Source organism: Dama dama, chromosome 20, assembly GCF_033118175.1.
Source record: "Dama dama isolate Ldn47 chromosome 20, ASM3311817v1, whole genome shotgun sequence".
Lineage (NCBI taxonomy): Eukaryota > Metazoa > Chordata > Mammalia > Artiodactyla > Cervidae > Dama > Dama dama.
Genome location: NC_083700.1, coordinates 81,032,835 through 81,058,778, shown reverse-complemented (window position 1 = coordinate 81,058,778; position 25,944 = coordinate 81,032,835). Strand labels below are relative to the sequence as shown.

Here is a 25,944-nt window from a genome sequence, read left to right as displayed (position 1 = left end):
CTCCTTTGCTTGTTGGGAGAGGCTGATAGTCCCACAGAGGCTCAGTTGTAGGCTGCAGACAAAAGCCATCTATCATCTACCCTGTTCCCAAGAAGGCAGCACCAGTGATGGGGCTCCAAGATAGTTGAAGAGCCCCACCTTCAGGCAGAGGACATGAAAGGCTGGGGGTAATTTTTAGATATTGTTTCATGCTGCATTTTAACAGGAATAAAAACCTTCCCAAACTCTTTGACTGGAGTTTATTTTTCCCTTCCCCCATGACCTTCTCTTTTTAGTATTCTGTAATTTCTTTTTACCATTTCCAATAGAATATGCATGGTCTAGTCAATTGAGGAAAGATAGCCTGAATTTGAACAACATTTATAGCATAAATATCAATGGCTTAGCATAAAGTATTGCTTAAGATTGTGTTTAACTTGGGCAAGTTAGACCTCATCAAGTGTCAGTTTACTCATCTGAAGAATGGGAGTAATCAGGATGAGGAAACAAATAGTCAATAAAGTATAGAGTATAAGGCACATAGTTGGTGCTTAGTAATTTCATTCATTAATTCAGAATATATTTGCCAGTTGCCATTTCCAGGCAGTGGAGATATAAAAGTGAACAAAATGTACCAAAATGCCTGCATTTGTGGAGACTTATTCATGAGTAGATGGGGGAAGGGAGATAGATAATACATAAATTAGCAAACTAAATTATATGAAATTGTTGTTCTCGAGGGTAAAAATTTCATCTGGCTCAGCCTAACATATTTATTATTGTCTCATTATAAAGTACAATTGACTCTTGAAAAATGTGTTGGTTAGGGGTGCCAATCTTCTGCACAGTGGAAAATCTGTGTATAACTTATAGTTATAAGGCCCACTGTGATTGGGGTTCCTTTAGATCTGTGGCTTAGTATTTACCTGAAACAAAATCTGTATAAGCGGACCCACGTGGTTCAAACCAATGTAGTTAAAGGGTCAACTGTATTAACAGCAGTTTCTCATCGTTAGTCCATCATTTGATTGTTTCTGTTATGCCATTGGTGTGAGCATCCCTGTGCTGCTGCACCATTCCAGGATGGTTGCCGGATGCCCCTTGTGAGAAAACAGCATGTCATCTTTATGGGCCTTGACTCCTCTCACCTTAGTTTATGTCAGTGGGAAACAGTAAGATGTAACCCTCTAAAGGTTGCACTATTTGTTTCCTGTAGGAGCATATGTCTCATCAGTCACTGCTGGCCTTTACAGGAGAAACCAGGAGAAAAACTCAGGCCTTGCTCTTAAGCAGGTTACCCTTGAGCATCAGTGAAGATAGGAGAATTTGGTATCCGGAAGATCAGACCAGGCAGAAGTGTATTAGAGAGAGAGAGAAAAAAATGTTACAGGGGTTCAAAAGAGGGTAGACAACCATCTTGTTCAGGGCTTAGGGATGGTTTCTTAGACTCTTGGCCTTTAAGGTGAACCTTTTAAGATAGGTGATTGACTGCTGAGGCTGAAGTGAACAGGGGAGGTTCACCAGGTGGATCAAACAGCGTGGGTGGTGGAGTTAAGAGTAGAGGCTGGACTTTTGTACAGTGGGCAATAGAAGCTGAATAGTAGAATCACAGAACTATGACTTATACTATGGATTATAGATTCATGTATTCAGTATTTCATGCTCAGTGTTCAATAAATGTCTCATTAACTACATAGATACGCATATGTACTAGGTGCTACCTATGAGAAATTATACTCCAAAGGGCTATTAAATTGCTTCTTCAAGATTACCTGTTTTCAGAATTAGGACTAAGCCATGAGTCCCCATATATTCCAGTGCTTATTCCTACTCTTCAGTTATGATTTGCTTTCATCCATATCTCCATAGTCCATATCTCTATCATCCATATCTCCATAGTCTCCAGACTCATAGCCAAGGAGTTTATAATAACTTCAGTAGATATTTGATTTCTCTAAATTATATTTTAAAGGGAAAATAGCTTGTTTTTAGACAACCGATCAGATGATGGTTTGTGAAGCATAGATTCCAATTGTGAGAGACTGGAGGCAGGGTAGTGTCTGGAATCTATTTCAGGAGTCTAGGTGAGAGCCTGTTAAGACTTTTTTTAAGCCTTTTCAAAGGATCTTAAAAAAAGACAAAAAACAACCAACTATTTGTACAGAGCTTTGCAATTTGTAAAACAGTCTTTTTTTATTGTTAGCTTAATTTTTTTGGTATCTATTTTTTTTAACAAGATACTAGTTTGTGATTTTATTCAATTTTATCCCCGAAATAGCCTAATGTAAGAAGTAGGGCAGGAGTGACTTATCCCTGACTTACAGATGAGACCTTAAGCTGCTTAGTGACAAATCACAAAACTAGAAATTAGAAGAGCTGGGCCTCATCCTGAAGGGTCTGTTTCTCTCTGGTATTTTGACATAGAAGAGCATGAATCCCTAAAATAGTTATTTTACTCTTTTGGGTATAAACCTATGTCTTTATCATGTTGGGGATATCTGTGTTAATATACTTTTGGTGGATAATATAACTAAATTATTAAGAGGGCAGAGATAGAGCCGTCATACTTAGATTCAAACCCCGGCCCCACCATTTACCAGGCGTGTAACCTGAGGCAAATGGCTTTGCCTCTTTGTGCCTCAGTTTCTGTGTCTGTAAGACGGGAGAAAGAAAACAATGGTTATTGTGAGACTAAGGAGTTAGTAACTATAAAGTACCACGAAGAACCGTGCCAGAGTACATGGAATCACTGTCTCAGAGGGAGTTGTGTTAATGCTGATGACGATATTATGCTGATTAAAGCATTAAAGGTGAGTCAGATAAGGATTAGCTGTTCTATGTGAAGCGTTAGGTGTAACTTGGAAAACCGAAGTGAATTTTTCAACCCCCAAAGTGCAACTGCTGATAACAGACAGCATCTGTTGAATGCCTGTGTGCCAGGCGTTGTTCTAAACTTGTTCGCGTAACAGTCCTGTGAAGTTAGTACTAGTATTATCCTCACTTAAAAGATGAGGAAACTGAGGTGCTGCAGTGTTAAGTAAGTTGCCTAAAGAATCACCCAGTGAAGCTAGGATCCAGGCCTGTGCGCTTTGAGGCTGGAGCCAGCACTCCAAACCACTATGCAGTACCGCCTCTCAGCGCGATGCAAACAGAACAAAACCGAGTCCGGGGACAGCAAGAGAGGTACACTGAGATCTGAACTTTGTTATTTTCATTTCCTTTTTGTCTAAATCTTGAACTCCAACACAGAAAATTAAGGCATAGAAATAGATAGATTCTGAAGATTACCTTTCACGTTGGTAGAAGTTATATAGACTTCCAAACCAATGTTGCATAAAGTGAAGGACACTAAGACTTTTCAAGAAGCTAACCTGTGCCAGGCATTTTCCTACTGGTTATTTTTTTTTTTTTCCTACTGGTTATTTTATTTAACCCAGTGATGCACCTGTTATTAGCCCTACTCTGTTGAAAAGATACTGAGGGTAAGAGATGGCAAGTTTTTTTCCTCAGGTCTCACAGCTGGAATAATACCGTTGGGACTCAAACCTAGTTCTCTTTGCCTCTAAACCCCATCTTCTTGTCACTTTATAGTTCTCATAACCTTCCTTGGAACATCCAGAAGTATCACTGTGTGATCTATTTGTTCAAACAATAAATATTACTTGACTTTTCCAATGAGTCATCTGTTCACATCGGATGACCAAAATACTGGAGCTTCAGCTTCAGCATCAGTCCTTCCAGTGGATATTCAAGGTTGATCTCCCTTAAGATTGCCTGGTTTGATCTCCTTGCTGTCCAAGGGACTTTCAGGAGTCTTCTCTAGCACCACTGTTCCAAGGCATCTATTCTTTGGTGTTCTACCTTTTTTATGGTCCAGCTCTCACAACTGTACGTGACCACTGGGAAAACCATAGCCTTGACCATACATACCTTTGTAGGCAACGTATGTCTCTGTTTTTCAACACATTGTCTAGGTTTGTTATAGCTTTCCTGCAATCACCTTCTAATTTCATGGCTGTAGTCACTGTCCGCAGTGATTTTGGAGCCCAAGAAGTGGAAATCTGTCACTGCTTCCACCTTTTCCCCTTCTATCTGCCATGCAGTAATGGGGCTGGATGCCATGGTTTAGTTTAGTTTTGTTTTTTTAATATTTAGGCTTAAGCTGGTTCTTTCACTCTCCTCCTTCACCCTCATCAAGAGGCTCTTTAGTTCCTCTTCACTTTCTGCCTCTAGAGTGGTATCATCCGCATATCTGAGGTTGTTGATGTCTCTCCCACCTATCCTGATTCTAGTTTGTAACTCAGCCAGCCCTGCGTTTCTCATGATGTGCTTAGCGTATATGTTAAACAAACAGGGTGACTGCGGACAGCCCTGTTGTACTCCTTTCTCAATCTTGAACCAGTCAGTTGTTCCATACAGGGTTCTAACTGTTGCTTCTTGACCTGCATACAGTTTTCTCAGGGGACAGGTAAGATGGTCTGGTATTGCTCTCTCTCTAAGAGCTTTCCACGGTTTATCATCATCTACACGGTCAAAAGCTTTAGTGTAGTTGATGAAACAGAGATGTTTTCCTGAAATTCCCTTGCTTTCTCTATAATCCAGTGAATGTTGGCAATTTGATCTCTAGTTTCTCTTCCTTTTCTAAACCCAGCTTGGACATCTAGAAGTTCTTGGTTCATGTGATGTTGAAACCTAGCATGCAAGATTTTAAACATAACCTTACTAGTGTGGGAAATGAGTGCAATTGTCTGATGGTTAGCACATTCTTTGGATCTCTAATCTTGTCTCATTCTATAGTTTTCTTCCTTGATATAAAACTAATTTACATTTTTTTGGGTTCTTGCCTGTCTCCTTCTCCATGTTGTTACAGATACTAATAGCCAGTAAAATGATTTCAAAGTTACTTCCTTACAACAAAATAATAAAAAGACAACTCAACTGAAAGATAGGTAAGATCTAAATAGACAATTTTCTATACAAATGGCCAATAAACACATAAAAAGATGGTCAACCTCATTAACCATTAGAGAAATGCACATCAAAAACCACAATGAGATACCACTTCATACCTGCTAGGAGACAATAAATAAATACATAGATAATACAAGTGCTGACAAGGATTTGGAGAAGTTGGAACTCTCCTCTATTGCTTGTAGAAATGTAAAATGACACAGCCAGTTTGGAAAATGGTTTGCAGTTCCTTAAAATATTGAACAGAATTACCCTGTGACCCAGCAGTTTTACTCCTAAGTATATACCTAAGAGAAGTGAAAATATATAACACACAAAAACTTGCACACAAGTGTTTACAGCAGTGTTATTAATAGTAGCCTCAAAATGAACACAACCCAAATGTCCACCAGCTGCAAGCGTGCATGCTAGGTCACTTCAGTCGTGTCCAACTCTTTGCAACCCTGTGGACTGTAGCCCACCATGTTCCTCTGTCCATGGGATTTCTCCAGGCAAGAATACTGGAGTGGGATCTTCCCGACCCAGGTATCGAACAGTCTCTTACGTCTCCTGCATTGGCAGGCAGGGTCTTTACCACTAGTTCCATTTGGGAAGGCCTGGTATACTCATACAATGGATGCAGTAATTTAACAGTGAAAGATAAAGAGATACTGATACATAATGCTACAAGAATAAAAATCTATAGAGACAGAAAGTAAATTAGTGGTTGCCTATGTCTGAAGGATGGGTAATGATCCTAATGGGTACAGGTATTCTTTCAGAGATTATGGCATGCTCTAAACTTCGATTGTGATGACACTTGTACAATTCTGAATGGTAAAACCATTGTATTGTATACTGTAGATGGATAAATTTTATATGTTAATTATGTCTCAATAAAGATGTTTTTTAAAATTACAGGAGGAAGAAGAAAGGGGGAAGACAGAAGATAGACAATCCACAAACTAAAATCAAATCAGAAATTTAAAAAAAAAATTATCTATTGGGCTGCTCCAGGTCTTAGTTGCGGCACATAGGATCTTTGGTCTTTGTTGTGGCATTTAAGGTGTATTTAGTTGTGGCATGTGGGATCTTAATTGCAACATGCAAACTCTTAATTGTGGCATGTGGGATCTAGTTTCCTGACCAGACTGAATGAACCCAGGCCACCTGCATTGGGAGCTCGGAGTTTTAGCCACTGGATCACCAGAGAAGTCCCTCAAATCAGAAATATGATTCTAAGCAAGCTCTGGACTGGAAATTCTGTGATTCTGTTAAATAACCGTAACATGATCCCATGCAAGGAGCTTTTAATGTATAATCTCTCCACCTTTTGGAACTTTTTGCAAATGTTTAATAATCTGCACCCTAACAGAAGAAGCTTGACTTCTTTGTCCATCAGAATTAACGCCTGAGTTTACTTTCATGCATTCTTGTGTTTGGCCCATTGGTGCACTCTGTGCTAGCTCCTGGGAAGGTACTACCAAAGGTAAACAGACGCAGCCCCTCTTCTTGCGATGCTTACAGTCTTCTTAGGACACTAACATCATGTAATGGCACAAATAGATTGAAATCTAAAGGTTGATCAAAGCTAAGAACAAGGGGTGTTTGGTGCTAAGAGAGCATATTATAGGGGAATTTGACCTTCCTGGGGAGGTCTCTCCCAGGGAAAACTGAACTGAGATCTGAAGGAGAAGCTGGTGCTACCTGACAGTGGGAGAAAGAAGAAACAAAGGCGGGAGCTAGGCAACCTTAGAGCCACAGTGGGTCTGGAAGACTGACATTCTGCACATTCACGGTTGCCAGAACTGGTGAGGTGGGGACTCAACTGGAGCAGATAACAAGAACCAGGCCACACTGATGAGATGGTCTCTCCGCTTACGGCAGTAGGAATCCGTGGGGGGCTTTGGAGGTGACTCTAAACTGTAGGTGAACTGTAGCGATCAAATTGGACAGCGGCCAGCATGGGTGCTGATGGGCTAGCTGGGAGTTTACTGCAGCAAAGGCAGTGGCAGTCTGGGAGAGATGGCAGGGGCAGGACATAGTCTCATATTCTGTCTTTGCAAAAATTAGAATAAAATCAACAGCAAGGTAATATATGTGTTTACCAGGTAAATTCCACAGAGTTGCCAGTCAAAGAATTGGCCTTTTTTTGCTCCCAGGATGCAAACCTACTGCTCTCCGTGTGCTTTAAAGCTTTCCTCTGAATACAGGTTTAAAGCTACTAAAATGGCAATTGTTACACCATCTGGGTCTTGAGAACAAGCATCATCCCAGGGCTTGGCCAGCAGCCTGTGATAACCCTGCTAGGAAATGCCCCCAGCAGACGTGCCTGGCATTCCTGCCTCGTTTTATGACACTGCTTAGCAACACTGCAGTCTGCGTGGCAAGTGATCCCTGTCCTTCCAGACCTGGTTCCTGTCCAGCAGCATCAGGAACACTTAGATTTTTCAGAATTTTTCGAAATGTCTAGATTTTTTGCAAACTGTCTGCAATGTTTGTCTTTACTATTGTCTTTCATTATGAAATGTAATTGCTGATCCTTAGAACAAGAATAGAAGATTGAGAGGAGTATTGCAGTCAACTCAAAGTGCATTCAAACTATAGTTTCTCTGTGGAGATTTTGGAATTTACAGGGTAGCAAGATGCCTGGGGAAACATGAACTGTTTCTGAATTAACTATCATTAACCTAAATGGGCTGTGACATGGAAATTCACACTGCAGCTGACAGTACATTTTACCATTTCAAGTCCCCACCGGCCAGAATAGCAGCATCTTAGGAACACTTTTTACTCTTTACCTTGATGCACTTGATCTGTATAAAATTTTCAAACATGCTTATTGAAAAATCAGTGTTGAGTGTTATAAATATTACCCATATCCCCAAATGGTCTGATAGTACTTGCTTTTATAGGTTAAAAAGACTGTCAAATATAAATCGTGGGCTCTGATATCTGAACAAACATGAACTTCCCCACCAGCCTTCACTAGCTCTGATCTAGAAAGTAACTTATTCTGTCTTCATTTCTTCATTGAAAAATGGGGGTGTGGGGGTAGGAGGCTAGTCATTTTGTCCTGTGAAGATCAAGTGTGGCTTTGTATGTGAAACCCTTAATAATGCTTGGCATGCAGAAAGGCTCAGTAAATGTAGCTATTGTTAACACCAGATTTTGTCTATATAAAATCTATGTGTGCTAGAACTACCTCATTTTTCAGACACATTTCCTGAGAATCTGTGATGTGTTAAACTCTAAGAATGTAAAGATAAGATATCGTTCATCCAGGAGTTCACCACCTTAGGTCTAATGCAAAGGTTACAAGCTGTTTGTCAGGATATATTTACGTTAAAGATCCTTGTTTCTATTTTCTACTGAAAATGGACCAGCATTCCAAGCTGCCCTTTTCATCAATTATTCACTTTGAGTTTATTTCAGTCCCTACCTTTCCACCATTCTCTAACCCTAGCCTGCTTCCCATCACCTGTAAGTACCTGAGTACCTACATCATCCCCATCACCTGTGAGTACCTGAGGCTGCATCCCAGGTCTACAAGCCGTGGTCATGCGTGTGGGCCTGGCAGAAAGTGAAAGCTGAGAAATAGACAGGAGCTGTTGGTGGAGAGTCTTGTGGACCAGGAGAAAGGGCTTAATACCTTTGAGATGTTTTTTAAAGGGAGATTATAATGATGAGATTAGCCCATTGATAAGATCATTTTGAGCTTATGTGTGAAGAATCTGATAGAAAATGTCAAAACTGAAGACAAAGAGTTAAAAAGCTGTTAGAGTAAAATGAGATGAAAGTTGATAGTGACCTAAACTAGGGGATCTGTTGGTGAGTGCCGATTTTCAGTAAATACAGGAGTTAGAATTGATAGGACTCAATGATTGTGTGAATGTCAAAATTGAAGAAAAGGAGTGATGCAAGGACTCTCAGATTACAACATGGATAGCCAACTGGCTGGTTGGTTGATGCCATTCACCGAGAAAAGAAAGAAAAGAGAAAGGGAATTCCCTGGTGGCCCAGTGGGTTAGGACTCGGCACTTTCATTGTTATGGCCCCAGGTTCAATATCTGGTCCTGCAACTAAGATCCTGCATGCTGTGCAGAGTGGCCATATAAATAAGGTGAAAAAAGAAGAGGAGAAGCAGATTTGTAGGGAAAGATGATTTGTTCTGTCTTATCTACTGAGTTTTAAGTGTCTTTGTAAGAGGGAAAACTGTTATTTAATACCTATCCCTGTAATAGACACTTGAAAAGATTATCTCATTTATCCCAACAAAAGCAGTAGTAGTAATAATAATATGATCCATTATTTGCTGAGCACTTATCATTTGTTAAGAATGAACACAGTTTATTATCTCCATCCTCCCCACAATAAAGCATCATTACCTCCATTTTGCAGACCAGGGACCTGAGTATCCGAGATGCTGAGTCACTTGCTCAAAGGCTTAGGGGCAGAAAATGCCACCGTAAGGATTCAAAGCAGTATGTGTTTGACTCATGGGCCTGACTCATGCTACACTGCCTCTCCAAGAGGTATCTGGTATCAACCCATGAAGAAGCTGAAATTTAGAGAAGTCTTATTTGTCATAGAGCATGTAATCTAACTAGAACACTAGGATCTGACCACAGTCAGGCTCCAAAGTCCAAGCTTTCTTCTATATCCAGATAATACTAAAGAATTTTTAATTAGACCCACATGGATCTGTACAGTTTTTACTGGTCAGTGGGAAATATGAAAAATAATAACCACATGGAGTGTTCTTCATAAAGCTAAATTTATTTGATTTAAAGGACTGTCCTTTAAAATGGTGTTCTAGCTAACTTTTTAGTGTAAAAATGGCTCTTCCTACAGGACATTATGGTGGTAATATCTGGTGGCAGTTGTGGGGAAAGGACCTGACTAAGTTGAACCCTCTTAAATCACTGATATTTGACCATTTCTTGACTCATAAAATAGCACATTCATATGCTCCGACCTAATATTTCTATGCTTTCAATTACTTGCCCCCCACAGAAGGTAACTCTGTAACCTCAAAATTCTTTTGAAAAATTTCTGATCTGTGAAATCCCAAAGTCTAAGAAAAATCTACTTTGCTTCATAGCAAAGTAGAAAGTCCTTGAAATCAGGAATACTTTGCAAATGATTCAATGGAAGCATTCAATGGAAGACAAAGAGAGAGATTAGTAAAAGCTGGCTGCAGTTTTAAACCTGGATAACTGGGAGGTTGATGTTGTCACTAATTTAAAAAAAAAAGGAACAGCATAAGAAAGAAACAGACTTATGGGAGAAGGTAATGAGTTCAGTGTGGAATTTTAGAGATAATATACCACCTGTATTAGGTTCAGTTTATCAATTTTGACTGCTGTGCTTGATTAAAAATTATTCCTAAGTGCTTTTGAAGTGCTGGCATCCAAGATTGGAAAAAAATAGTTTAATATGTGTTTCTGATGATTATAGGCTTCTTCTTAAGTCTTGTATATCTAGGCTGGAATTCTCAAGTGTAATACCCTGCTCATTTTTAAAGCAAGATCTTGAACTATAAGAACTGCAGGATTTCTAGTTTGGCTCTGGAAGCCGAAGCCACTGTGTGAACACTGTTCTGTTTCAGATCCAGTATGAAAATAGCATCTATAGCAGGAGTGTAGCGTTCCCTATAGGAGAATTTCTCTGAGTCAGCATCAGCCTCTCTTTTGTGACAGTATGCAAATTGCCAATGGCAGAGTTCAAATTCATTCACAAATGTGGCATTTTTCACAGCTCATTGTACTTTATGTCTTGTATTTCTGAAAATCACTTGAGATTTGCCTACATGATAAATTTCCCTTTCCTAGTAATAAAAAAAGACTATATCTGCAGTCAAGTCTACTTCTTGTGCAAAAGTCACAAGAGAAAATCTTTGGTCTTTTCATTCCATTCTCTTCCCCTCTGGCATTGTAATGAAGATAATACAGAGATGTGAAGTAACCTCACAAACTCAAAGGCTGTAGAGATAGAGATACACATTTTTAACACAGATTCACGTCTTGGACATTTGCTAGCTTTCTTTCACTCCCATCCAATTTAATGGCCTGCTGTGGAGACTTGTTATTCAACTTCGAATTTCATCTTGCCAGAAAGGAAGCTATTGCTTACCAGATATTTCTAAATTGAGAAAGTAATCTTTTTTATTTTTTTAAAGATTTTTTTCTTTGATGTGGACCATTTTTAAAGTCTTTATTGAATTTGTTACAATACTGCTTCTGTTTGATTTTTTTTTGTTTATTTGTTTGTTTTTTTGGCCTCGAGGCATGTGGGAGCCTGAAGGGCTACAGTCCACAGTGTTGCACAGAGTTGGACACGACTGAAGTGACCTAGCATGCACACGTGCTTGTAGAATCTTAGCTCCCTGACCAGGGATCGAACCTGCACCCCTTGCACTGGAAGGCAAAGTCTTAGTCTCTGGACCACCAGGAAAGTCCTGAGAAAGTAATCTTATAATTATTTAGCAAGCATGAGGGGCTCAGAGAAGCTCTCAGTTGTGACAGCCCAGAGCCCTGAACTCATACTTTCTTTCCTGTGATTGGTGCTCCATCATCTGAATCCCAGAGCATCTCAGAAGTGTAGTGGTGTTTCTTGTAAAGTTTTCATTTCTCTGTGCATGCATGCTCAGTTACATCAGTCGTGTCTGAGTCTTTGCAATCCTATAGACTATGGCCAGCCAAGCTCCTCTTGTCCTTGGGATTCTCCGGGCAAGAATACTGGAGTGGGTTGTCGTTTCCTCCTCCAAGTTATCTTCCCAGCCTAGGGATTGAGCGTGTGTCTCCTGTGTCTCCTGCATTGCAGGCGGATTGTTTACCCACTGAGCCACCTCTGGGGAAGCCTTATTAGCAGACATAATTTTAAGATCCTATAACCTAAAACCTATGTTGATTATCTTATTTTTCAAAGAAAGAGTCAATAAGCAAGTTTGTATTGAAGTCCTGTTATATCCCCAGCACTGTGAGAGCCACGGGGCATATCACAGTGAGCAGGACACAAAGATCTTCCCTTCAGAGCTTTCAGAATTTCTGAGAATGATGGCAGCTAATGCTATCACTGCATTTACTATGTGCTCTAAAAGGCATCATTCTAAGTGCATGAATTCGTGTTTCATATTAGGTGAATCCTATTACTATCCCCAGTTTATAGATCAGGAAACTGAGGCTCAGAGACACACAACTAGTAAGTATCACAGGCAGGATCTGAATCTGACTTTAAATAACTTAGTATTGGTGAGTACTATTGAAGGGGGAATTAAGATGCTGTGGGACCTTTTGCTAATGTGATTTCACTTGATCAGGATTAGATGAGTGAGTAGGAATTAGGGTGGGACTGATCTAGGCAAAACTTATCTCTTTAGTCTGTTGTCTTATGCTCAGTTCACTTCATCTTCATTTAGCTACCTTACTGGCTACAGGTTGTTTTTGCATAACTGAAGGCAGGGACAGTTGGAACCAGAGGCCTGGTGCTGACAGAGGTGATTATGTACATTTGTCTGACTCTTCTCAGCTTCAGACCTATTTCCTCAGCACTGTGGGAACACAGCTGTTCCCAGCACCTAACCCTCTCTGCTAGAAAGGGGCTGACTCTCTGCCTTTGGGTTCACTTTTGTTCTTGTGTGGTTTGAGTGTCCACACTTGGACCAATCATGTGGCCAGACAGACAGGCTTGTTGAATAGCCACCTTGGGGACAGAAGCCGACCAGTTTTGGTGACTGTAAGCTGAACATCAGTCCCATTATTCTCTATCATTTAGGATGTTCCCAGTGTTGCTTTTTATGTCTACCCCTCCGAAGCTCCTGCTCTAGATCAGAGTGATTTACCTGGCCCACCAAGCATTTTGTTTTAGGAATTCATTGGCTGTGCTGAATGTGTCACAGAATGTGTCATATCGGTTTGTTTCATGAAGATCTTTCTGCTCTCCTTCCTCAGTTTTCTTACTTGGAGATCCCCTGTGCAAAGTCAACACCTTAGAATGTCCCAGAACCTCATCTTTGAAGGCACTCAGATCTCCCTTGGTGCTGTAGTTAGGAAATTAGTGGTGGTGGTGGTGGTTTAGTCGCTAAGTCGTGTCTGACTCTTGCGACCCCATGGACTGTAGCCGCCAGGCGCCTCCGTCCATGGGATTCTCCAGGCAAGAAAACTGGAGTGGGGTGCCATTTCCTTCTCCAGGGAAATTAATAAGCTCTAAATTCATATGTAAACATGAAGGAAGGAGACTCCCCTGAGGTCAGGGTAGTGGCTGGTGCCACGGGTTTTGTTTTTCCTGCCCAGGCTCACAAGAAGCAGGCATGGCTCGTTCTGACTTGTTAACTCTAAATGGATCCTCTATGTTGAGGCTGACTCCTGGGCATCTTGTGTGAGTTGTTGGGAGGAGCTGAGCCCTTCCCCTGCCCCTGTGGTTTACCCCTTGGTTAAGGCAGGGACTCTGGAGCAAGATGTGTCTGCGTTCAATTCTGACTCAGTGTATACTTTAGATTCCAGTACTTCAGCTGTGAAATGAGGAGCTAGGGTCACAAACTCCTAACACTCTACTCTACAAGCCTCACCTTTCTTCTCATCTGGAGATAGCTTAACTACCTGCCCACTGTGTACTAGACCTCTCCACCTGGGTGTCTCTCAGACATTTACCAAGGCTAGAATAAACCCATGGGTGGCGCAGTGGTAAAGATTGTGTCTGCCAGTGCAGGAGACGTGAGAGACACCGGTTCGATCCCTGGATCGGGAAGATACCCTGGAGGAGGAAATGACAACCCACTCCTGTATTCTTGCCTGGATGAACAGAGGCGCCTGGCAGCTACAGTCCATGGGGTCAGAAAGAGTCAGACATGACTGAGCACGCACATTGCTGTTGTTAGAGTAAACCCATCCTTTCTCCTGTCCAAACCAGTCTCTCTCCATGTTCCCTGCTTGACCAAACAAAATGCATGAGTTCATGCTTTGAGTAAACCACCATATAATAATTTCCTCTGTAAATTGCCTGTTAAAAAAGGATGAGGTATGGTGGGAGTAGAGATAAACATTCTTCTTAGTTTATTGCTATTATCATTTATTTCAATTAACTGTACTTTACGCATCACTTTCACATATGTTTTGATACTTTGCATCTCTCCCAGGTCTGAAGTCCACATTTCTCCATGGAGCTCTGACTAACATATCTTTTATCTCCCAGTGTCTTTAATGAGTGTGCTTTTTTGCCTTCAGTCGGATATCTTAAGGGAAAAGAAATTCTAATATCAGGACTGGAAACTTGAAAGGATTTAACACTCAGTATAAATATAGATATGGGGATTACTGGCATGACAGCAGAAGAAAAACCTCTGGCTGAAATGACCATAAGAAGATATCTGATAGGCTTAAAGGCTGACAGATCTGAAAGAACCAAAAAAAGCATCCGGAAATGACAAGCTGCATTCATTTCTGAGAGTTATTACAGGTGGTTGAATAAAACTTTTCAGCCTGGTGTGCCATTTTTGGTAGTAGCTTGAAGCCCCATTAAATGGTGCCTGACTGCTGAAGTTGGAGAAGGCAGTTGACCCCTGTAATGCTGAAAACTGGTCTTATCTTTTATGTTTCAGGAAGACATCTCCCAGGTGGTTGGTCAAGGTGTGGTGGCAGGTCAGCAAAAGGCACTGGAATGTCCAGCTGACAATGTACGTAACTGACCCTGTAGGTTGCTCTACTGGGATGGTATGAATTATAATGATGGGTTCCAGAAGAAAAGGAGATGGTTATAATGAAATCTAATTCTTTATTACTTGGCAGGAAGCTATGATGTGTCTTCCAACCTGATGACAACCCACAGCTATATCACCTGTTCTATGCAGGGTGTGCATAGAGGATATTTAGGGAAATATCCTCTGTTGTGTCCCTGTACCAACACCCTAAGGAAGTGTTTGAAAGTGAGACATCTCTGAAAACACACTTACACCTAAATTCTGAGGGCCTCGTAATGTCCTACATAATGTATTGAATAAAAATTTTAAGAGGAAGAATTTATAGTTTTGTAGAAATAGAAATGTAATAACAAATGTTTCTTGTATTTATAGCTTTTCTTCTTAAAAAAATATAAATTTCTGTCAAACATTTGTACTTTGGTCACTGTGGAAATTTTGTGCTGCTAAAACATATATTATTTAAAAAAAACTTACATTATTACTATATTAACTAGTTTTATGTTTAAGGAACTATAGATTAATAGAGTTTACAGGAAATATATGATATTTTAAACATTACCAAAGAAGATGCCTTTGTAAAGTATCCAAAATTGTATGCTAAAAACCTAAATAAAAAAAAAAACAGGTGTAGAAAGAATCTTAAAAATAAGGTTCAACTGAAAAAAAATTTAGTTCAACTGAAAACTGTAAGGAATTAAAAAAAATTAGAACCAGATTTTTTTAACTTAGGTAATGTATTTGCAAATACAATTATTGTGATAGTACTTTCTACACTGCCACCTGTCTCAAGACACATGTCAAGCATCAATAGAAATAAAATTAATCATAAACTTAATAATATTAAAAAAAAATCCTGGAGCATTATAAGAACACTGTGATAATAAAATGTACATCTTTCAATTTTAAGAGTATCTGCCAGTTACATAGTCTTAGAAAAAGAGAAAGGCAGTGATTAGGATGAAATTTTCTAATTTTCTGTGGGTTCTTTTGACATTTGTAGGAGTCTTTAAGATAAAAATTTAAAAAAAAAAAAATCCTCTCCAAAAAAATATATATATATATAACCCATAGAATTTTAGAACTCGGGTGAATCCTATACATCCTCTGACCTTTCTTTTCCCTGTTGAAAAATGAGCATTTAAATATCTAAAACATTCTCCTTTGGGAAAGTGATGATAACCCTTTTCTGTGGCTGCAGAAGAGAAATGGCTTAGAGATCAGTGGGCAACATCTTCAGTGAAGCTGTGTCAGCTCATCATAAAGAACTTCCCCACCATTTGAGCTGTTCCACGATGGAATGAGATTCCTTGTGGAAATGGAATTTTTTATCCCTGAAGGTTTTCAATCAGAAACTTGCTGATCACTTATTAATATGTTTTCAAAGGACATAAAAACAGTAATCGCTTTTATTAACTGAACTCCTAAGTTCTGGAAATAGTGATAGGTTTATTTATATACTTTTCAATCTTCACAACAACCTTGCAAGGTAAAGAATTATCATCACCGATTTAAAGATGAGGACATGTAGGAGGTTGAGTGGCTTGTCAGGGGTCACACAGCTAATGAGTGATAGAAAACTCAGCAATTTGTATCATCTTTTGAGTAGTGATTTTTTTTCCCCTATCATGAAGATCTGATGAAGTATAGACCCTTTTCCCAAGAAAAGCACTGGTAAGTATAACTTTGCTACAAAGTTATCCTGGGTTAAGAATCCATGATTTACCTTTAAAAAATAAATCTCAACTTAAAAAGACAAACATCCCCACCCCTACCTCTGAAAACATTTGTCTGAGCTCCACATCCCTAGTGCCAATTTCTCTGGTCTAGAATAGGACTTCTAGCATTCATAAATGTTAAACTCCCTAACAGTTTCTGTGATAAAGACAGGGTTGAGAACCCCTGGTTTAGTTAGGTTGGATGACTTATAAAATCCATTCAAACTCTGATGTTAGAATATAGTAACACTCAACAGCAAATGCAATCTTTCATCTTTTAAAATATTTTTATGTAATTTTAAAATACTCAAATTTTACAGTCTACAAATCCAATGTTTATCTTTCAATACTTAGTAGTTTGGTTTTATGTCAATGGATGAATCATGGGAGCTACCTTTATTCATCACCACACCTACCAACAGCAAGCCTCTCAATATATGTGTTTGTTTCACTTGATTTCTATGAACTATTTCCTCATTTTTCCAACCCATATTGATTGGAAACTTCCCTAGTATGCACAGTGAAATGGGATGCTACATGAACTGGGAAATAAAGATGAGCAACAAGCATTCCCTGTTGTTATAAAAGTCATAAGGTAGTGATGCCTGTCTCTTTGTGCTTTCCTGTTTTAAAATTCACAGCTTTTCATCAAAGAGCTCTGTAGCCTGCACATAGCTTTGTTATCAATTTTCTTTTTTGAGATGATACAAAGGAGAGGTGACATAAGTTCTGTGTGTATTAAGGTTACTTTCAATTGCTGCAAGAAGTTTCTCTTTTACGTAACAGGGTGGCTGTGATCAGTTTGAGGATGACAGTGTCTCCACGGTGTCATGGACCCAAGCACCTCTTAACTGATTACTGCATCATTATTTGATTACTCTTCCATCTTCAAAATTTAGCATCTGTTTTTTTTTTAAATCTAAGATTGCTGCTCCAGTTGTTAACATTACATCTGAATTTCATCTAAGGCGGGGAAGGCAGGATTGTTCTTAAGAAAGTGACCTGAAAATTGTACATTCATGTTTGTTTACGTGCCATACCATAACACAGACTAGTCTGTGGTTATGTCTGGCCTCAAGGAGATTGGGGAGTATGGTCCTTAGAATAATTGGATTGGTGGGTACACTGTTGATCTTTCTTGTAGTAACTCCTGGTTTGTCATTTGTCTACTTTCCTCTTTTTAAAATCACCGAAAATATATATTCAAGAAAGTCTTTTTAAATAAGTGTATAATCATTGTTAAATGATGTTAATAGAAAAACTGCAGAGGAAAAAAAAATGAATATCAGTAGAATCATTGCCTAGCAGCTGTTTGATAAACACTTTAAACTTGTAGCATTCTTCAAATATCAACTTTTAGTCCTACTCCTTGCTTTAATTAACTGTGTGATTTCAGATGTCACTTGACATTTGTGTCTTGGTTTCTTCATCTATAAAAGAGAGTAATATTGTCTAATTCTCCAGGTTATTCTCATGATTAAATGAATTCATGGATATGAAAGTATTTTTGAAAACTGGCAAGCACAATACAGATATGCAATGAATGGTATTGCTTTTCTTTTTGCATACTGCACAATGCCTTGTGTTGAAGCATAGACTTCCACTGATGGAATCTTGGGGTGTTGTTGTTCTGGAGCAGTTACCATGATCCTATTTCTAGACTCCAGGGACAGGCTGGTGCTTCACTGCCTCCACCAGAATCTTCCAGCTGGGGATGGGTTCCCTGGCTAACTACAGATCCAGAAGGCAGGTCAGGTTACCCTGTATGTTTCTTAACTGTCTGTTAAGCAAGCATGGAGTCCTTTTGGTTTTTCTTAGTCTTCTAATACTAATATTCATTAGAGGTATTAGCAACAAAAATTTAGAGTTACAAGTTCATTTTCCAAAGCTCACACAGCAAAGGTCTCTGTACTTTCTTAGAGTTACAGATTTATTTCCCACTGAGTTTCCATGTCTTCAATTATGCTGTCTGCATTCATTCATTCATTTAGCATTTATCCAGGCCCTACTATGTTCCAGGCACTGGGAATCGAAGGTGAATAAGCTTTTTTTTTTTTTTTTTTTTAAGGTGAATGAAGTGCAATGATGTACCTGGCACTTAGTAGGCTTTCCGTAGATGCTTGTTATCCCTTCCTGCCCCTCCTGTCAACTAACCTACCTCATGCATCTTTGACCATGTGAATGTGTCCGGAAGAGATGGGCAGTGTCTTGTACTCAGAACATTCACAGTATAGATTGTTTTTCACTAGGCTCAGCACAGATCTATAAACTTGACATTGATTTCATCATGTGAAAATGCTTCCCAGCTCTGGCTTCATACATAAACCACAATGATGGTTTCTGTCCTTCTTCCCTTCTTTGATCCATCCTTCACCAAAGCACTTTAAAGTTAATTAAGGAAGCATGGGAATGAGACAAAGATCATCCTAACTTCCCCTTGCCACCTCTTCAACTTGAGTTTTCAAGAGGCATTATTGGAGTGATTTGGTGACAATACACCAGTTTTAAAGTCTTCTCCTTTTGTTACCTTCCTCTTCTCTGACATTCATCTAACTTTCCTTCCTTTTGTAGGCCGTCAGCCAGATGAAACAGCAAAAATACTCAACGAAAATCTCCTTCAGTTCACAAGAGATACCTTTAGCACCAACTTCATATCATTCAACAGATGCAGACTTCACAGGCTATGGTATGAGTCGTTCTCTGAGCAGACTTGAGTTGATTAATCAAACCTTAGAAAAGGAAAGGACTGTGTTGTCCTGAGGAGAGCACTGGATCAGGAGTCAGGAAGCCTGGCTGGCATCCTTGCTCTACTTCCTGAGCTTTGGGACTTGGATTGGTTAATTGATTTCCAACATCTTTTTCCTCATCTCCACCAGTGGGATTGCTTATTGTTTATTGAATATAAAAGTACTAGAATAAAAAAGGCCCTCAATATATACTACTTGAATCTGAGGCTTCTGGATTATTATCTAATCACACCAAAGGAGTGTGTATAGTTCACAAGTAGTGTATCTTAAAAATCACATTGAACCAAATTATAGACTTGCATATGTTGATATGAGCTATTTATAGACTGTTACTTTTCAGTGCTTAAAGAAATAAGTATTTACTTTATCTCTGAATTGCTGGATTAGATTATGCCGACTAATGGTTGACAATAGAACTTCAAAATGAATAATGAATATTTCCATCTGCTTTTATGCAATATAAATCATTTTTAAAAGAGGGACTATTTAAAACACCTTGCTCACCAGTGGTGAAGCATGACCCTGCATGAATTTAGGAGACCTGACACCTTTATGGTATTTGCCTTTTACGTATTTTTTTTTCATGAATATTAACTCTTAAAAATTTTATGAGGCAGGTATTATTCTAAAGCACTAGATTTTTACTAAAATACTTGATGAATGTGGTCAGCAACCTATGACCCCTAGGTCACAGTTGGCCCACCATCTGTTTTTATATGGTTTAGAAGCTAATAATGGTTTTCACATTTTTAAAAGATTAGAAAAAGTCAAAAGACTGTTTCATGAAAATTGTATGAAATTCAGATCTCAGTGTCCATAAATAACATTTTATGGGAAAACTGGTTTGGTTACATATTGTCTATGGCTGCTTTCACACTATAAGGAGAGACTTGAGTAGCTGCACCAGAACTGGTACGGCATATAAAGCCTCAGATATTTACCACCTGGCCTTTTACCAAAGATGTGTGATGACCCCTACGTAGACCAATGGAATCTTGATAATACATATCCCATATTTTTTACCTCGTTAACAGAAGTTAATCATCCCACAATTTCATCTGTGGAAATTATATTCATTCAGCCATCCACTTACCAAACATTGACTGGGGACTTGTAGGAGTCAGGCCTTGGGCTGGATTCTTTGAGAGAAATAAACACCGCGACTGACTTACGACTGGGCTAGGGTGAGGCAGAAGCAGAAGAGGGAAAGAAATGCCACCTCCAGTGTCTCTGACTGTGTTTTCCCTCAGTCAAGAGACTAAGCTAGTGATTTATGTAAGGAGCATAAACTTTTTAAAGCATTCGTGAAACTCTACTGCCATGGTACATTGTTTTTATTGTAAATTAGTGAAAAATGTAGCATGAAATACATATGTTGTAAAAATATCTAGAGTCAAATTAGGTTTACAATTTAATATTCGTTTAATATGGCATTTTTAAATTGTTACTAAGACTATGTCACTAAATTTCTCACTGTTAAACAAGAGGCCATTAGATCTATAAATTCCATGTGGTCAGGAATGGCATCTATGTGAATGCTACACTATGCCCGACCCTGGGCTGAGCCAGCACATTATTTATTTGATCCCTTAAACACCCTCTTAGATAGCAATTACATACATCTTCTGATGACCAATGAGCCTCAATTTCATCCACTGTTCATTACCTTAATTTCCTTGGAAACTCAAATCCATTTCTGCAGCATCTGGAAACCTGTGCCCTTTTGTCCCAAAGACAATGATTATTGCTGGGTCAGAGCAGAACCCCTACAGGCTTACCTGAGCCTGTTTTCTAGGAAGGATTGGCAAACATTCTGTAAGGAGTCAGGCAGTAAATATGAGGCTTGCGGGCCATGTGGTCTCTCTTGCAGCTGCTCAACTCTGCCATTAGCAGCTATAGACTGGATATAAATGAATTAGTAGAGCTGTATTCCAATAAAACTTTATTTACAGATATTAAAATTTAAATTTCTATACTTTTCACATGTGTTGAAATGTTATTTTTCTTTTGACTTTTTTTTTTATCCTTTTGGAGTAGAAGCCATTCTTGGTGCTGGGGCCATAGTCTACTGGCCCTTGCTTGTACGGAGGTTTGTGGATGTCAGCTTGGCCACTGAGCATTCGCTGCAGCTGACCAGCAGATGGGGCCCTTTATTATCAGTCCTTTAGCAAATTCTGTCACGAGGTAAGGATCCTTGTGGCTCAGTGGTAAAGAATCCACCTGCCAATGCAGGAGACGTGGGTTCAAACCCTGGGTTGGGAAAATGCCCTGGAGAAGGAAATGGCAACCCACTCCAATATTCTTTCCTGGGAAATCCCATGGACAGAGGAGCCTGGCGGGCTACAGCCCATGGGGTTGTAGGAGAGTCAGACACAACTTAGTGACTAAACAGCAACAAGAATCAGTATTCACAATGATCAAAATTAGTTATCAAAAAATATGAAGTTCTCTAGAAACTATTATAAGATTCTCTTGAAACTGTCATTTTGATTGTTTGGATTTTTCAAACATTTCAAAAATGTTTGAGTGACTTTTGACTGAAAATGGACATGTGTAAATATTTTTTCTCCCAGTTTTTAGAAAAACTGGCCTAAAACAATGAATTTTCAAAGTAAAACAGCAATAACTCTTTTAACAAGCTTTTCATTTATGGACCCAGCAATTAATTCTACAGTTTATAACACAATTTTTTTTTTACTACATTTCTATTTGGGGATTATTTTCATTTGTCATACTTTAATGATTGGATCCTTTATACATCTTAATTCATATGATATGCTCTAACTGAAAGTATTTAAGCACTATTTCTAGTATTTTATAACTATAGCTCAAAATGTATATCATATATATCATTATTAATATATATAATTATGGCATATACCTACATGTACTTAATTATTTAATCAACTTAAATTTTTCCATCCCAGTTTTCATGGTATATTTTGAGATTTAAAAAATTTCAAGTACTGTGTAACTAAAGTGGTTGATGGTTTGGGTTGGTGGTAGCTGTTGTCTTCATCTCAAAAGTGTCATAGGAATGTCATGTTTCATCCATGGCTGAGTGGGGAGTGGTGACCCAGTGTTTCCCTTCATGGTACTTGGCAGAAAAAGAGTGAAATGATAAACACGTACAAACCCTGCACTCCCCGAGCAGTGGAGTGTACAAGCTGAGATGCATCTCCTGCTTGCCAGTCATTCTGTGTTCAATTCTTCTCCAGGTGGGTTCCAGGCTCCTCTGTCAGTGGACCCCGCCACATGTCCCATCATTCCTGGCCAGGAAATGATTATAGAAATATCCAAAGGGCGTTCAGGGCTTGGTCTAAGCATTGTGGGAGGAAAAGACACACCCTTGGTAAGTTTCTAGAAGAACAATATATCCACTGGCACAGAGTTAGATATTGAGCCTTACTATGGCCTCGTGTCACTTCTATGAAAGACTTGGCTTTTTCTTGGCATGTAAGTATATGAACTACTGCTATTATGATCATTATAATCATTTCTATTTAGCGAACTGATACATACAAGTGTACGTCAGTTATTCCAATCCCCAAATTTAGGCTTAGCTTTATTTTGACCATGTTCACATCTACTCATAATTTTTTTAAAAATTGGCCTCGAATGTCAGTTTTTACTTACTTGATGGATCTTTTGTTATTCAGTACATTTGATTGTCACTAATCAATAGAGTCATTGAAATGTAAAACTCCTTGGGATTTGATTTATAAAAATGTGATTAATCAGTGCATATTATTTGAATAAGTAATACATGCACATTATACAAAATTATATTGACACAGAAGAATATAAACTGAAAGATAAATCTGTCTCCTACCCTTGTTCCCTAGCCTTGCCTTCAACCCCAACCCCAACCAGAGCCTCTCCCTAGAGAAAATCACTCTTATTAATGAATATGCTTTTAAATGAACATTTTGGTATTTCTTTTGTCCATTTTATTTGGCAAGAAGTAAGTTGTATATGGGTTTCCCAGGTGACTCAGTGGTAAAGAGTCCACCTGCCTGTGCAGGAGTCACAGGAGACCCAGGTTCGATCCCTGGATCAGGAAGATCTCCTGGAGGAGGAAATGGCAACCCACACCAGTATTCTTACCTGGAGAATCCGATGGACAGAGGAGCCTGGTGGGCTGCAGTCCATGGCATTGCAGAGTCGGACACAACCGAGCACACACACCGCAAATTGTATATGCCAGATTTACAGATAGAACAAGTATAATATCAATAAAATTATTCTTTCCATTTTTGACAGGAATGTAATATTTCTGTGTTTAGTACTGTTGTGGGGGGTGAGGAGAGATCCTGCCCTATTTTCCTGTAATGAATATCAGTTCCCTAAGGCACTAGGCAACTCAAGAACAACATATGTTGCAGAAACCAGGGCCTTACTGCCTTCTACGTGTTCCTGGTCATGCTCCTTCTCTCTCCTGCCATCAGGCCTCATCTAGAGAGCCCTAGTCATTCATTTGACCCTACTAGTGAGCCACCTGAACCTCTGTGCACAGAGGCTGGTGTTTATTTATTAAAGGACTTTATTTCCTTCAGCTTGATTAAAATATTGTTAAAACTTTTCTCCAGGGTTCCAGCTAATTATTTCCTGCATTACTGTCTCTTGGCCTGTGCCGGCAGGAACTGCTGTGTGTGGCTTCCCGTGTCCACAGTGATGTTTTCATCAGCCTGGGTGGATTTGGGAACACTTGGCGTTAGCCAGCTCAGCAGCCAGTTTTAGCTCCCAGCTCTTTCATGGGTCTTGGGTCCTTTAAAGTCCCAGGACTTTTCTACTTTTTTGTGGTCTGGCTCAGAACACTTCCTGTTCAGCATTAGTTATTGAGGAAAGACGTGAACTCTTCCTTAGAAGCTTCACTTTATGTATTTTGGTCTAGGTTACATTTTCAAATTGTGTTTTTAATAATGCCTTCTAGACACATGTGATCTGGCCTTTGAATAATCCACAGACACACTTTGGCCATCCCTCCAACCACCAGTGAGCTCCTGCTGTGCCCAGGAGGTAACACACCACCGACAAAGGACCGGAACAGTTACCCAGACCCACATATGCATTCCAGCCTCTCAGCCTCTGCTCACCTCCCTTCAACCTGCTCTCTTTGTACACCTTCCTGCTTTTTCCTAAGAGTCCGTACCTCCTCCCGTCCCCGATGCAAGGCTTCCCTGGCTTCTCCAACTTCCATGATCTCTTCTGACCTAATCTTGGAGCTGATAGTCGACCATCTACATATATATCATATACTAAGATTATTGGGGTGGTTTTCAGAAAGTGCTGGTTGACTGTGAACATTAGGGATGTCTGCTTCTCATAGTTTATTGCCTCATTTTTCCAAACCGATGTTCTTGAATAGGAAATAAATTGAAATTGATATAAAGTTATATTTGAAATGAACCAGAGAAATTACATATTAAGGAAATTCTTCAGTAAATTCTTTCATAAAGAAAAATTAGCCCTCTGATTTATTTTTTATAAATATGAATCTCTTAATAACTGCTTAAAATAAGACAGAAACTAGATTTCCCAGAGGAAGTTAGAAGACTTTCATCAGCATATCTGACCTAACTGAATGAGTTTATTGGCTAATTTGTTTTTATTTTCCTTCTTCTTTTGTTGTTATCAATTTGATTTTTTGCTTTGTGAGGGTTGGTTAGATATACCTGTCTGCTCTTGGATCTTAATTACTGTGTATGTCTGTGCTGCTGGTCACTAGCTTGAGGGCTTCCACGGCTTGACAGCACCTCCTGCATCCTGTTTGGGAGGCTGTTTGAGAAATACTATTCTCTGCTTCTCTTGCCACCATGAGGCAGCCAAAAAAAAAGTCTTTAAGAGCATCTTGAGGTTCATAATATATGGTTCTGCCTTCTGAGACTGTAAATCCCATTGTCCTTGGAAGGATAAGCACCACTTAAAAATGAGAAATGAGACACAGTTTTTATTTCCTAACCTCAGGTACCTCATCAAAAGCTGTAAGTTTGACTCACAAGTAATATATAGGCATGTTATTTTGGTGAGGCTGAACAGCAGCGGGGGTGGAAGGTGCTTTTAACAAAGAACCCAGTGTTTACCACAACAAGTATCTTTTTTCCTTTCCCCACCTCCAAATTTTGACATAGGTCATGTGGGATATACCAGCTAATTGACACTGCAGGTCACTTTATCCAATCAGGTCCTGGAAGTGCATCCAGCCAGCAGGCAGTCAGCAAACAAAGAGGAGACCGCATAAAAGGAATCAAGGACAATGTTGAGATCTGTTGACAGAAGTTCTTGCCTTTGGACTTTTGATTATGTGACACTTCTTATTTCAGCTCTGGTGCTAGCATATTCTAAGGGCTGGTGAACTTTCTTAAGGCTTTGCCCCAGCCCTCCCAATTAAGGTTTCTATGCCCTCTTTATTGTGTATCCAACAGATATTTTTTGCCATTTTTAGAGGTATTAAGCCTCTGGGACTTGGTCTTGACACCACATCAGTTCCATCTGCTATAAATAGTTTATCTGGAGCCAAGACGAATGGTTTCTGAGATCAGAGAGAGAAAGCTCACTTAGCATCCCATTGTATTTGCAGCCAGCCATCTAAATAGACCTCTTAAAATACCAAGGTAATGCTGAAGGTGACCCCTTTGGGAAGGTTTATGAGTGCACCTGGACCCAATCCTCCTTGACAACCTTTGTCTCTGCTGCTTGAACCATATGATGTGCTCCCAGGTCTGCTTTTGGGGAGTCTGGCTCTTGTGTGATAGGAAGCACGTGTGTGCTCAGAGGCTAGCCTTTGCTTACTGCTGAGGATGCAAAGCTGAGTGAAGCAACCCTGCCCTTAAAGAGCTCACACACTCGTTCAAGT

General features: G+C 39.4%; 1 protein-coding gene across 5 annotated transcripts in view; it reads left to right on the top strand.

Moving 5' to 3' along the window:
• Positions 1-25,944, top strand: part of PATJ (PATJ crumbs cell polarity complex component) — a 365,401-nt gene that overhangs the window by 262,642 nt on the left and 76,815 nt on the right. For 2 of the 5 annotated variants that reach the window (XM_061121727.1, XM_061121725.1), the window contains exons 32-34: positions 14,528-14,602; positions 18,913-19,027; positions 22,307-22,440. In XM_061121727.1, the coding sequence (XP_060977710.1) occupies positions 14,528-14,602; positions 18,913-19,027; positions 22,307-22,440 (324 nt within the window). Of the gene's footprint in view, positions 1-14,527; positions 14,603-18,912; positions 19,028-22,306; positions 22,441-23,112; positions 23,346-25,944 lie in introns of those variants that run through there. The other 3 variants (XM_061121728.1, XM_061121726.1, XM_061121729.1) reach the window with 2 other exon arrangements.